Source organism: Mirounga leonina, unplaced genomic scaffold (genome assembly GCF_011800145.1).
Source record: "Mirounga leonina isolate KUSES-001 unplaced genomic scaffold, KU_Mleo_1.0 Mir_175, whole genome shotgun sequence".
NCBI classification, from domain to species: Eukaryota; Metazoa; Chordata; class Mammalia; order Carnivora; family Phocidae; genus Mirounga; species Mirounga leonina.
Genome location: NW_023270453.1, coordinates 10899229 through 10911229, shown reverse-complemented (window position 1 = coordinate 10911229; position 12001 = coordinate 10899229). Strand labels below are relative to the sequence as shown.

The following is a 12001-nucleotide window of genomic DNA, read 5'->3' as shown; positions in this document are numbered from 1 at the left end:
TCTGCTGGTTTTGTTTTTTAATGGGATCGATTGCTGGGGAATTTCCAATAAGATTCCTTCTATCCAGGGCAGCCAAAATGATTGACGTCCTTCTAAAATTTTAATAAGCAGTCAACAAATATTCTGACCTCCATAATGAAAGCCAAGATTGCAGGCCTATCTTTGATACAGTTTGCAGTCCCCTGATAACCATAGACAATTAACAGGGTGCCTTTTTTTTTTTTTTACTTTGGTACCCCAGTTGACAGAAGTGTACATCAGAAGCTTTTATGTGCAAGTATAATCTTTGTTCTCGAGAAAATCAAAGTGGGGCTGGATTTGAAAGCTGGGTCATAAAGGATTTCTTTGTATAATGAGCTATGTCAGTAGTCACTGAGGTGCAGTGATTAGTGAAAGGTCACTCCTACGGCGTCCCCTTCCAGGCTCCAACCCTAACTTCCACGGGGCCAGGGAAGGCAGCGCGCACAATCTATCAGAACACAGGTGCTGTTCACCTGCCGTGAGGAACAGCAAGGACACTTTTCCCTCGTTTGATTCCAGAAAGATGGGGGGAGAGGACAAGGAGAAGAACAGATTTTTGGCACATTAGAATCAAGCACCATTTGTTTTTAATGAAGGACACCCTGACTCAATGAAATGAAACCTGACAGTACAGAATAGAAGCTAGATTTTTTTTTCCTGTCACTATGAGAACTCCTTTTTTCTCATTTTTTTTTTTTTTTCTAAAAAGCTATCCTTGGTTTTGTTTGTTTGTTTCACTTTGAATGGATCTGGAAGGACTTTGTCCTCACATGTGTTCTGTGATCCTCAGCCCAGCCTTCCCCTGCAGCCCTACAGGCTAAGGGGAACCTGTCGTCTGACAGAATATATTGGCCTACAGTTTAAAAAAAAAAAATGCAGAATTATTTGCTGGGCTTTAAATCTTCTGACACTGCCAGTGTGTTGGATTGTAATACTGCTTTTGGTTTACTAGGGAAAAAATAGATGTTAAAATGGTAAGTAGTTCAGTCTTTCAGCAGTATCTTTATGAATACAGTTTGGGAAACTGGCCTTGGAGCTAAGGATCACACCAAATAGTTAATTTTTAGTTCTGCGAAGGGAACTGGAGAGACAACAGTAAAATATCCAGGGAGTTCTCTGTGTTTTAAAGAGAAAACCTCCAGATTGCAAGCTCTACAATAAATGTGAAGATTTGTCATATTTTCAGCCAATGCAAGATTTATTTTTCCTTCTAATGGTATGGACCCACCCAGATCCAAAATTAGGGTCTTTCCTTAGAGGAAGCCTCTGGCTCTCCCACTCCAACAGTTGAATTATGCAGAGAAGGTCACTGGGTCCTGAGGCAACTGCCAAGCACATCTTCCCGGGTGGACAGAGCGCCCTGTCATTTTTCATTAGACGGTGGTCTCCTCTGCGTTGCCAGCCACAGGTCAGGATGTTAGCATTTACATGCTCTGCGCGCTCATTTAGAAACTAAAGCTATCCGGGAGTCACTTTAGAAGGTGCATCGAGCAGGTGGCGAATTTAAAGGCATTCCGTAAATGCTCTGGGCCATCCAAAACACCCCGTTCTTGAAACTTCAACATCTAAAATTCAGCACACTAAGTCTGCACAGGCTGTGAAATCAAATGCTGAGCCGTCCATTGTCTACCATCACCTTGAACGTTTAGATCAAGGATGTTGATGTCAGGGCTCCATCTGCTTGGTGATTTCTAGAAAGGTGGTTTCTTCATTCATAGGGAAAATCAAGTTTCATCTTCCTATTTGAAACACTGGTTTGGAATATATATATATATATATATATATATATATTTTTTTTTTTTTTTTTTTTTTTTGCCAGTAAAATCAAGTTATATGGCCTCCTGCTCTTTCATCCTCTCCCAAAGCTGGGCTTAACTTTTGTCTTTCCCAGTCATCCAGACCAGTATTATAAAGTGAACTGGTAATAGAAGTACCTCTCTGAAGGAGGCTGCCCTGGGGCATCCGGGTGTCTCAGTCAGTTGAGCATCTGACTCTTGATTTCATCTCAGGTCATGATCTCAGGGTCATGAGATCGAGCCCCACGTTGGCCTCTGTGCTCAGTGCAGGATCTGCTTGGGATTCTTTCTAGCCCTCTGCCCCTCCCCCACTACCCCCCCACCCCCCGCTCGCTCTCGCGATCTCTCCCCCCCTCTCTCTCTTAAAATAAATGAATCTTTAAAAAATAAAGGAGGCTTCCCTGACACCCCACATAATATGGGAGGGGTGCCCTAAAGCCCTTCCTTCCTTACTTTCCTCAAACACTCCCAAGCCAAGAGGCACTCAGCCTGGCCCTGCTGAGAGGTGCTACTGACTATTTTGGAGTGGATGGGTGACTACATTTATAAATCGACAAATGGAAATTGATATTTTGGATATATTCCCAGGGAAGCTTAAGTTAAACACCCTGTTCTTTCAATTGAGAAATTTGACTTTAGCCTTACCTTCTAAGCCAAGAAAACATTATATAAACTAATGATGGTATCTTCACGGTTGAGTTGTCGAGGATTTGGCAATAGTTGGTACACTATCAAACGTGACCTAGCGCATGGTCCATAACATCCGGTAGACACGATAGGATGAAATCTTAAGAGGCCACTTATCCCAAATCTCACCTGAGGTTAAAGTGCTTGTTGAGGGGCTGAGATTGTGGCACAGTTCAGATGGGCACCTGCATGATTCAAAAGCAGTTTTTACGTCTTACGGCGCCATAAAATAAATTCCACTTGTAAAGTTCAAGCAGTCTGGCTTGGAACGCTGTCACCAAAGAGAGAGAAACATCATTTCAGAAACCAGCAATAATTTTTTGTGAACAACTCTCAAGATATAACAGTCTATCCTTCAGGAGATTGAAGTTTATCACTGAAGTCTAAAATGTCTCATTCGAATGAGTAAAACACTTTCTGTTTGAGCAGAAAATAAAGCCAAAAAAAGAGAAAAATTATCGATGACAAGTCATGAAGTATTTGTCTCAATAAAATGGCATGAGGCATCAACTATACTTGTTTCCCCAAAATAATTTACCATTTCCCTTTCAAACTAAAAATAACTTCACATGTGCTTCGTGATTTTATAGAAGGGAACCTTTACTGAATATAGAATTTAAGAGCAGAAACTAGATTAGGCTCAAATCTTTAGAAGCTGAATGCTTTCACCTGTACTTTCCATGCATCCTTAAAGTTGATTGATTTTATTTTCCCTCTTAAAACCTCTAAGAAAAACTTGTCCATTTCTCACTCAGCTGTGATATTTGTCCCATGAATTTCTGAAATCTCAGAAACTTTGGGCTAAGAGTCTGGATTTTTTTTTTTTCCCAGAAGAAGAAGGAATTAGGGAAAAGTGACTTTTCGGTCATGAATTTCTCTTCTAACCGCATTCCTCTCAAAAGAGCACCGTGCTAGATAGATAAGCAAGGGTCCTATTTCACAATTTTGTTTTTAACGGCGCTCCTTGAAATCATCACGCAGTTTATCCTCAGCGTGCCAAGGACAAAACCTGCACTTCGTTACTCCACTGCCGTTGAAAAAACTGAAGTAGAAAAGTGTCAAATAATAAGGCTGTGAGACCACAGCCGCGGGCGAGGGCACAGGACGGACCCAGATACAGAGATCCCAGGGAGCACGAGCATCCTGCTTCACAGGTGGGGCGACCGAGGATTAGAAAGTCATTAACAAACTTGCCCCAAGTCACTGCGCCAGAAAGGGGCAGGTCCAACTTTCAGGCGCATCCGAACCCGAGCTCCGGACTGTGCCAAAGCTGTAAACCGGTGCTCCGTGTCTCCGCAACACAGACTGCAGTGACCTTCCTCTGCACATGGTTTCACGGGCCAAATAACAAACCCGAGCCATAGGTCAGGAATGCAGAGCACGCTCCAAAACAGTGCACAGAGAAGCAGCACAGGAAAGCGGCCTCCCTTCATTCTGGAAGGCCTTGCACATGTGTTAAGAGTGGGCTGGGTTTTGTTAGGGCAGTTTTGGTTTGGCTCCCCCTCCCCACCCCCAGCACGCGGAGGCGTCATTAAAGAAGTTAAACGTTTACAGAGCAACAAAGAAGAAGAGTTTATCTGTGCATTTACGGAGCTACGACCAAAAGGAGTTTACGTGTTGATAGACGAGACAGAACTGCTGCACTCCACCGAGTCCGTGAAGCTGGTAGTAATTCTCTTCCAGAAAATCTGGCCTAAGTTTTAAAAGTAACAGAGTATACAGCACAGTGCTCAAAACAGCAAAGCCGCTCTCCCTTCCTCGGCGCGGGATCCTGTCTCTCCAGAAGGCCGTCCCAGAACGTCTGGGACAAGAGGACAAGAGGGGGAGACCTTTGCAGAAGCTGGTGCGCGGGAGACCTGAGGGTCTCTGCGCCTGGAGGCACCTGAGTCGCGAGGTGGGGGCTCTGGATTCGCGAAGAAGATCACCAGGCCTTCCTGGAGCGGAGCCTCCCACCCTCTCACTGCGAATGTGCTAATAGGCCTTATGAGAACATTCCATAACCACCCATCTGTCACTTTTTAACAGACCTGATTGGCAAGCACTTGTAACAACTGACATCTGTTCTTGCTTATTGATATGCAGATTTATGGTAATTGCTATGAACAATAAGACACAAAATTACCTAAGGTGAACATTAAATTAAATTTTCATGCCCTTCTCCTTATAAATAATTTTTTTAAATCTTAAATTTCAAGTAGGCATATTGCACATCTGTTTTGTACATCATTTCTTCGTCTGGAGAAGGATTTTTCTTTTCCCAAGTAACGAATGAAAAGTTGAATGCCTATATTTCCCAATTTTTTTTTTTACCATCTTGGTCTTGGCATGCTGTGGGATTTCATAAAATGTATTTAAATGTTTTGTATTTCTAGTCACCCAGATTGTTGCCCCTGGTTTGTGTGGCGCCCCTTGGAGCAGAGTGCTTGGTGAGGTTAAAAGCGGTTGCTTTTCTTGGGAGACAGCCTTTCCCCAGGCTGGGGCCCAGCTCCCTGGCCAGGCCGCTCTGTCTGGCGCCCCCTCCAGATCACCGTGCGGGGGTGACGGAGAGGGTGACCAGTGGGCGGACGGCCCGGAGGGTCCATGAAGGGAGCTGAGCGAGGAAGGAACGGGGTGGCTCACACACCCCAAAGACACAAGAAAACGACAGAAAAGAACCAAAATGGGGATGCAGAGAGCCCCACCAGTGTTGCTGGGCCCAGAGGAGGCCAGTGTGCTTGAGTGTGCAGATGCTTGACGTCAGAGAACCAGAGTGGCCACAGACGGTCTGGTGTGGTTGAAGAGGGAGAGGATCGAGGGCCTCACATGTATAGCTTCAGGGCTGCTTTCCCTACTCAGAGCAGGTGGCTTTTCTGGAGGCAGCATGGGCCCCCAAGGCCCTTCCCTCAATAGGACCGATAGAATGTGTGATGTCCACACTGGCTGTGGGAGCACAGGAGGGGGCAGGAAGAGCCGAGCATCTGCCACCAGGCTTAGTGCTGTTGGCAGGGAAGGGTCCAGATCCCTGTGCCCTGGAGGAACTTGTCAGGCGCTTGGTGGGCTGGCCCTGTGACCAGGGTGGTGGGCCAGCAGCATTTAGAGGGCCCTCACCACCCATGGGAGGCTGTTTTCCTGCAGGGACACACTAGAGGACCAGCCTTGGGCCTCCATCGGGCTGGACAGAAGGCCACGCCGCAGGGAGCGGGAGCCTTGTTGCCCCGTGGCCAGCCCACAGTGAGCCCTGCAGAGGGGGCTGACCCGCTGCCTTAGGCTCCTGGGTCCCGGCTCAGTGTGCATGCCCCTTGGGTTCAGCCTCAGCCTGGAAGTTCCAAGAGAGTCCCTGGCTCGTCTGGCTTCCCTGCGCGGTCTTGTTTGTGCATCCGTCTTCAGAACGGGAGCTAGAGCTGTTTCTGTCCTCAGTTCCCCTCCTCTGCACAGTCCGTTCCGAGTCTTGGTTTCCTCAGACCCCCCACTCCAGCCCAGACACAGCCACTGCCTGAGCCCAGGCCTCCAGCTTGATGATTTTCTGCCAGGACTCATGCCCCTTGGTAGGTGGGAGCTGCTTCACCTCGAGGCTCTGTCCCCAGGAACATGGTGCCCATGCTACACACGCTTCTTCACATGATTTCAGCCCCCCGGCCTCCCCTTGGCGGACGGCGGTTAAGAACCCTGACTAAAGCTGAGGACCACACCGAAGGGACAGAGCCCTGCAACACGCTCGGTCCTCACGAGAAGGAGGTCATGGCCCATTTGTTCCCCGAGGAATCCGGAACCAGTGATCTGTGATGTTGGGGATTCTGGTAATGGATGGAAAAGGAAATCACATTAAGAAATTAAAGGATCGATTCTGTGATTTAGAGAACCAGATGCAGGACACAGGTGTGGTCCAGTTCCCGGCTAACTCCATTCTCAGCTCCCGCTGGAGACCACGCACCCCAGGCCTCGCTCCCGGGGACCCGAGCCCCGAACCAAGCAGGGAGCGCTGAGAAGGCTGCCCATCAGATCCCAGGAGGCCAGCAAGTGGGACTGAGGCCCGGTGGTGCCAGGCTCTGCCATCCCCCTGCAGCTTCCCCCTGTGCCCGCCGTCGGATGCGCACCGGGCCGTGGTGGCCAGTGTGAGGAGCTGGTCAACGTGGACTTCGAGTGCCCCAGGCACATTTCCTTCGGAAGTCTTATGCTCACCACCCTTCTCTCCTCTGCTCCATCCCCCCTAAATTTCAGGGTGCAGAGTTGAGTGAAGTAAGTGGAGAGCAAGCGCCCTGAGGAAGAGGAGGGAAGAAGAGCTGCAGATGGAACCAGAAGGCCAGAAGGAGCTATCGGGGGGAGGCCGCGGTGGCAGGGAGAGGCCAGGCTCGCTGTGAGAGGCTCTGCTTCCCCAGGGCTGGACCTCTCCGGGCTCTGTTTTCTCAGCCTGTGGTGTGGGGAGGGCCACCAGTGACTTGGTCCCACAGGTTTGTTACGAACACTAAGGAAGGGAGCGCGTGTGAAGCATGAGAAGCCTGCCTGGCACCTGCTCTACTCAGAACCATGGGCGCCCCTGCCGAGGCGTGGCCTCTAGGAAATCGTGGCTCTTTGTCGCCAGCAGAGAAAGCTGTGCAGCCCAGGCCCTGGCCACACAGGACCGGGTGAAGGAAGGGATGCCTCTGCATCAAGAAAAGCAGAAATGTGGGGGGTCGGGGCTGGGAACTAGTCCTCACTCCAGTTGCATTAACTAGAGAAAACAGGGTTGGTGGAAGTCTGCACTTCCCTTGCAGAGGTTAGCAGGATTCCACAAAAACTTGTGTCCTGCTTTGAAGCATCCCCAGGCCCTAAGTGGATTTTGAGAAACAGGTGTTTGGCTTCCCCCCTAAGCCAAGAAGGCTGGATGTGTCCTGGAAGAAGACAGAGTGTCATTTTGAGCAAAATGAGGAGCCATTTTGCAGCAAAAACATCAGGAACTCTCTTCTGAGTAAAAGTGGCTTGTGACTGAGGCAGCCAGGCTGGAGGAGCAGGATAAGTGAGCCTAGCAGTGGTGCTCGCAGCCATGCTTAGGCGGAGGGCTCCACGCCCGTGGCTAGGGGCTTTCACAGGTATGTTGCTAGAACATTCTCTCACCCTTCCATCCACCACCACCCCCAACACAGAAGGAAGCTGTGATCTGGCCAGTCTCTCTAAAGCAGATTAAATTTGCTCAGTAGGCATTTATTAAGTACCTGGATTTGAGACATGAGAAGAAAGTAAAATTAAGCGGATTACTTAACGCTAGTATCTTTCTGTATAAAATTCCTCTGTGTAGGGAGAAAACCATGGTTGCCTGCTTGTACTTTAGTGTGAAGTGAATCATGGACAAGACTGAATGTTCAGAGACCCTTGGGTTGCGAAACAGAGGTGGGGAGGCGATGCGGGCACCACCCCCGAGCCCCCCCCCAGGCCAGGCAGCCTCCCCATGACAGATGACACCTCCAGATCTCAGCTGATCCCACCCTCGTGTTCTTGCAAAGTTTCACTTCTCTCTGCTGTTTTCACTGCTCTCTTCGTTTTCACTAGCCAGAGATCCATTCTGGTTAAAGACGTTTTCCTTCTTTAAAACACGAAAATGCAAATACAAGCACTTTACAGATAAAAATAGGACAGCATTGCCGTTTTTATTCCTTCGCTTTTTTATTCCTCAGATGTTTGGTGAGTTCCTACCGTGGTCACATTTTAGGGTTCACGTTTACAGTAAGTGTGGAGAGAGGACATCCGTAAGAGTCGCTAACACGGGTGTTGATGCGGTGCCCATCACAGTGCTAAGCAGTTTGCGATCTTCATCTCATTTAAGCGGCACCTGCCCTTGGAGGTGAGCAGCAGGGAAGAGTGCCGCTCACTAAGCAGGAAACCAGGGGAAGCCATTCGCCCCGAGTCCCACAGCTGGTAAGGTGGCAGCACCAGGAAGCCACGGCAGTTCAAGTTCAGAGCAGCTTTTAACCTTCTTGGTGCCAGCAGTGGGCTTCCCCGGCGGCCCATCCTGCAGCCGCCCAGCCCTCGGCTCACAGTTTCCGGACAGCTGCGTGGCCAGCGCACACACAGAATCTTCCTCGTCTTTCCCGATGATCTCTGCGGCCCTGGGAGGGGGCGGTCGGGGACGCAGCCTGGGTGCGGACAGGCAGCCGGGCAAGCAGTAGGTGGCTCCGCTGGGACACGCGGGGGCGCCCGAGTCACCAAGGCAGCTGGGCAGAGCGTGCCCTCGCAGGGCCTGCTGCCCGGGGCCCCTGCTCTCGCCGGCTGCCCTCGTGTTTGGAGCCCGGCCAAGCGGGCCTCTTGCTCACGCGGCGTTTCTCTTCCCTCCACAGGCATGAATGCTCTGCAGTTACAGAACCTGGCAACGCTGGCGGCCGCCGCGGCCGCGGCCCAGACCTCAGCCACCACCACCAATGCAAACCCTCTGTCCACCACGAGCAGCGCCCTGGGAGCCCTCACCAGTCCCGGTAAGGGGGTGCCCTCCCTCTGGGGACGCGGGGAGGGCGGCGCCCAGCGCAGGCTGTGGGCGTCGGGGGTGGGGGGGCTGGACCCGTGTGAAGTTTTTAAAGACCCCGAGCGCCAAGGCCTGTGCATTTGATTTTCCCAGGCAGACAAGGAAGAGAGTGTTCTGGGAGGGACTCCACCACCGAGCTGGTGGCCGGCCCCCGCCCACTCCGGTCAGCGCTCCAGCGGGCGCCTCCAGGAAGGGCCTCCCTCTCTCCCTCCTGTGTGTTCGGCTCTCTTTGTCGTGGTCCTTAGCCATTCAAGAACTCTCTGCTGCATCTCAACATCGCTAATCATTCCGGCGTCCTGTTTTCGCAGCCACTCCATCCTGCCCCTGCCCGTTTGCTTTCAAAACCCACGGTCTAGAGAGGAACATCCTTGTTGTTGGCTCCCAGTCGCCTTCTGGGCGATGCAATTTAAAGTCTTTCTCTTCGGAAATGTTGTCGCCTTATTCAAAAGCAGATGCCATTTTTCTTTTCATCCGAGCCAGACATAATGTGGTTGCTTAGATACCATGATTTGTGTCTTAAAAACTGTTTTGCTGGCTTTTCTTCCTCTCTGAATTTTCTAGGCCTTGATAGATGAGGCTCCCCCCGCCCCGGGTGCATGGAGGAGGACGGCCGGGCGCTGGCCGGGCTCCCTCCCAGCCCTGCAAAGCCCACGGCCCTCTGCCGGCTCTGCCCAGCACACTAGCAGGGTGTTGAAGAAACTCCCATGGGCCAGTGCGGGGCTCGCTTTCAGGAGAACCCAAAAAACACGGCAGGCCGGCTTTCTTAAGGCTTTTGACCGCAGGAAGCAGTGGGGCCGCCCAGGGAGCCTGTGCCCCCCTCAGAAGCCAAGCTTGTGGCTTGGTGATGAAACCCTGGGTATGACACACATTTCCCCAAGTCCAGGCTGCAGAGACGCGCCGCAGGGACATTTAGGAGAGGTCGGGGGAACTCATCGTGCGTGCCCTGTCCTCCCCAGCAGTAGCACAGAGCTGTGTTGACTTGGTTCTCTAAAATGTCTTCCAAAATGTACCGTTACCATATGCGGGCCTCGTTTGGCATAGTAGATGGTATTTCCAAAAAATCAACTTTCAGCTGTTTGTTTGGGTTTTTTTCCAGCAAATTAAGTCACAACTCTAATGCAGTACATAAACTTGTTACTTAAATAAATCCTCCGATGACCCTGTTTAAGAAATAGACCTTTTTCAGGGCACCTGGTTGTCTCAGTCGGTTAAGCGTCTGCCTTCGGCTCAGGTCATGATCTTGGGGTCTTGGGATCGAGCCCGGTGTTGGGCTCTGTGCTCAGCGGGGAGCCTGCTTCTCCCTCTCCCTCTGCTGTTTCCCCTGCTTGTGCGCACGCACTCTCTCTGTCAAGTAAATAAATAAAATCTTAAAGAAAAAAAAAAAGAAATAGGCATCTTTGACATAAATTCCCCTTTATAAAAATAGTACTGACTTTTCTTAAAAGCAAGTTAACCATTTGACCTCGCTGATTTACCTTTTTTATAAATCAGATTGAAAAACATTTTCTTAAATAAGGATGTTTATCTCCCCTATGGGGACTATGGGATGATTACATTAAAAGAGCACAAAGTATCATACACACATTTTATTGTATCTTTAGTCAGAAGCTGATGTGGGTTTTTTGTTTTTGTTTTTTATTGTTATGTTAATCACCATACATTACATCATTAGTTTTTGATGTAGTGTTCCATGATTCATTGTTTGTGCACAACACCCAGTGCTCCATGCAGAACATGCCCTCTTTAATACCCATCACCAGGCTAACCCATCCTCCCACCCCCCTCCCCTCTAGAACCCTCAGTTTGTTTTTCAGAGTCCATCATCTCTCATGGTTCGTCTCCCCCTCCGATTTCCCCCCCTTCATTCTTCCCCTCCTGCTATCTTCTTTTTTTTTTTCTTAACATATATTGCATTATTTGTTTCAGAGGTACAGATCTGTGATTCAACAGTCTTGCACAATTCACAGTGCTCACCATAGAAGCTCATGTTTTTAACTCTGTTTTACTTGGAGAGAAAAAAACTGAAAGTCATTATAATCTGATTTCTTTTTATTTGCTTATATAAAAATAAAGAGGGGGGCGCCTGGGTGGCTCAGTTGGTTAAGTGACTGCCTTCGGCTCAGGTCATGATCCTGGAGTCCTGGGATGGAGTCCCGCATCGGGCTCCCTGCTCGGCAGGGAGTCTGCTTCTCCCTCTGACCTTCCTCCCTCTCATGCTCTCTGTCTCTCATTCTCTCTCTCAAATAAATAAATAAAATCTTTTAGAAAAAATAAATAAATAAAGAGGATTAGTAGCTTTTTTAAAAAAAGGCAAATCAATGTTAGCTATATTTGGCAAAAGTAAATTATAATTTTTCCAACCTTGGTCTTCATCTTCTCTTCCTTTTATCAAGAGTAACCAGCAGAAGCTGACCACATCGTAATAAAGGGAATAAAGTAGGAAATAATTGGTAATTATTGGTAATAAAGTAGGGAAAAAAAATTTGTCCTTAAATGGCAAGGAGCCATTTAGCCCACAGTTTGGACCATCAGCCCTAAAAGTCTTTAACTTTGATATTTTGAGTATTGTAGTGACATAGAAATTATTCTGCCATTCCAGAGACGGACCATTATCATAAGTGGACAGTTTGGCTAATGATATGTGGCCTGTTGTTTGCTTGTGAGAGTTCATTTGACTTTATTAAGATATGTTCTCCCATTGTGATATTTGGGCTGGAATGTGCCTTGGCTCTGGGGAATCAGAACTAATATTTGAATATTTCGTTCTTTAAAAGAAGACTTGTCAGTTTAAGAAGTCAAGTGCACACAGGACATGAGTTGGTCAGTGTAGACAGCGGAGTTGAGAGATAACAGATACGAGGGGCTGTCTGGTGTCAGGCCCTGGCCCGGGTGCAGGGGGCTGGGGGGGGCGGGGAGCAGAGCAGACGTGCCCCCTGTTCTCAGGCGTCTTCCACTTGGTTCGGGGATCTCAGAAAATAAGCAGGTCAGCGCCCCCCATATATGCCAGGCCAGGCGGTGCTGTGAGGAC

General features: G+C 49.2%; 1 protein-coding gene across 8 annotated transcripts in view; it reads left to right on the top strand.

Moving 5' to 3' along the window:
• Nucleotides 1–12001, top strand: part of CELF2 (CUGBP Elav-like family member 2) — a 300840-nt gene that overhangs the window by 248790 nt on the left and 40049 nt on the right. For all 8 annotated transcript variants that reach the window (XM_035021670.1, XM_035021674.1, XM_035021671.1 and 5 more), the window contains one exon: nucleotides 8792–8926. In XM_035021670.1, coding sequence (XP_034877561.1) covers nucleotides 8792–8926 — 135 coding nt within the window. The remainder of the gene's footprint in view (nucleotides 1–8791; nucleotides 8927–12001) is intronic.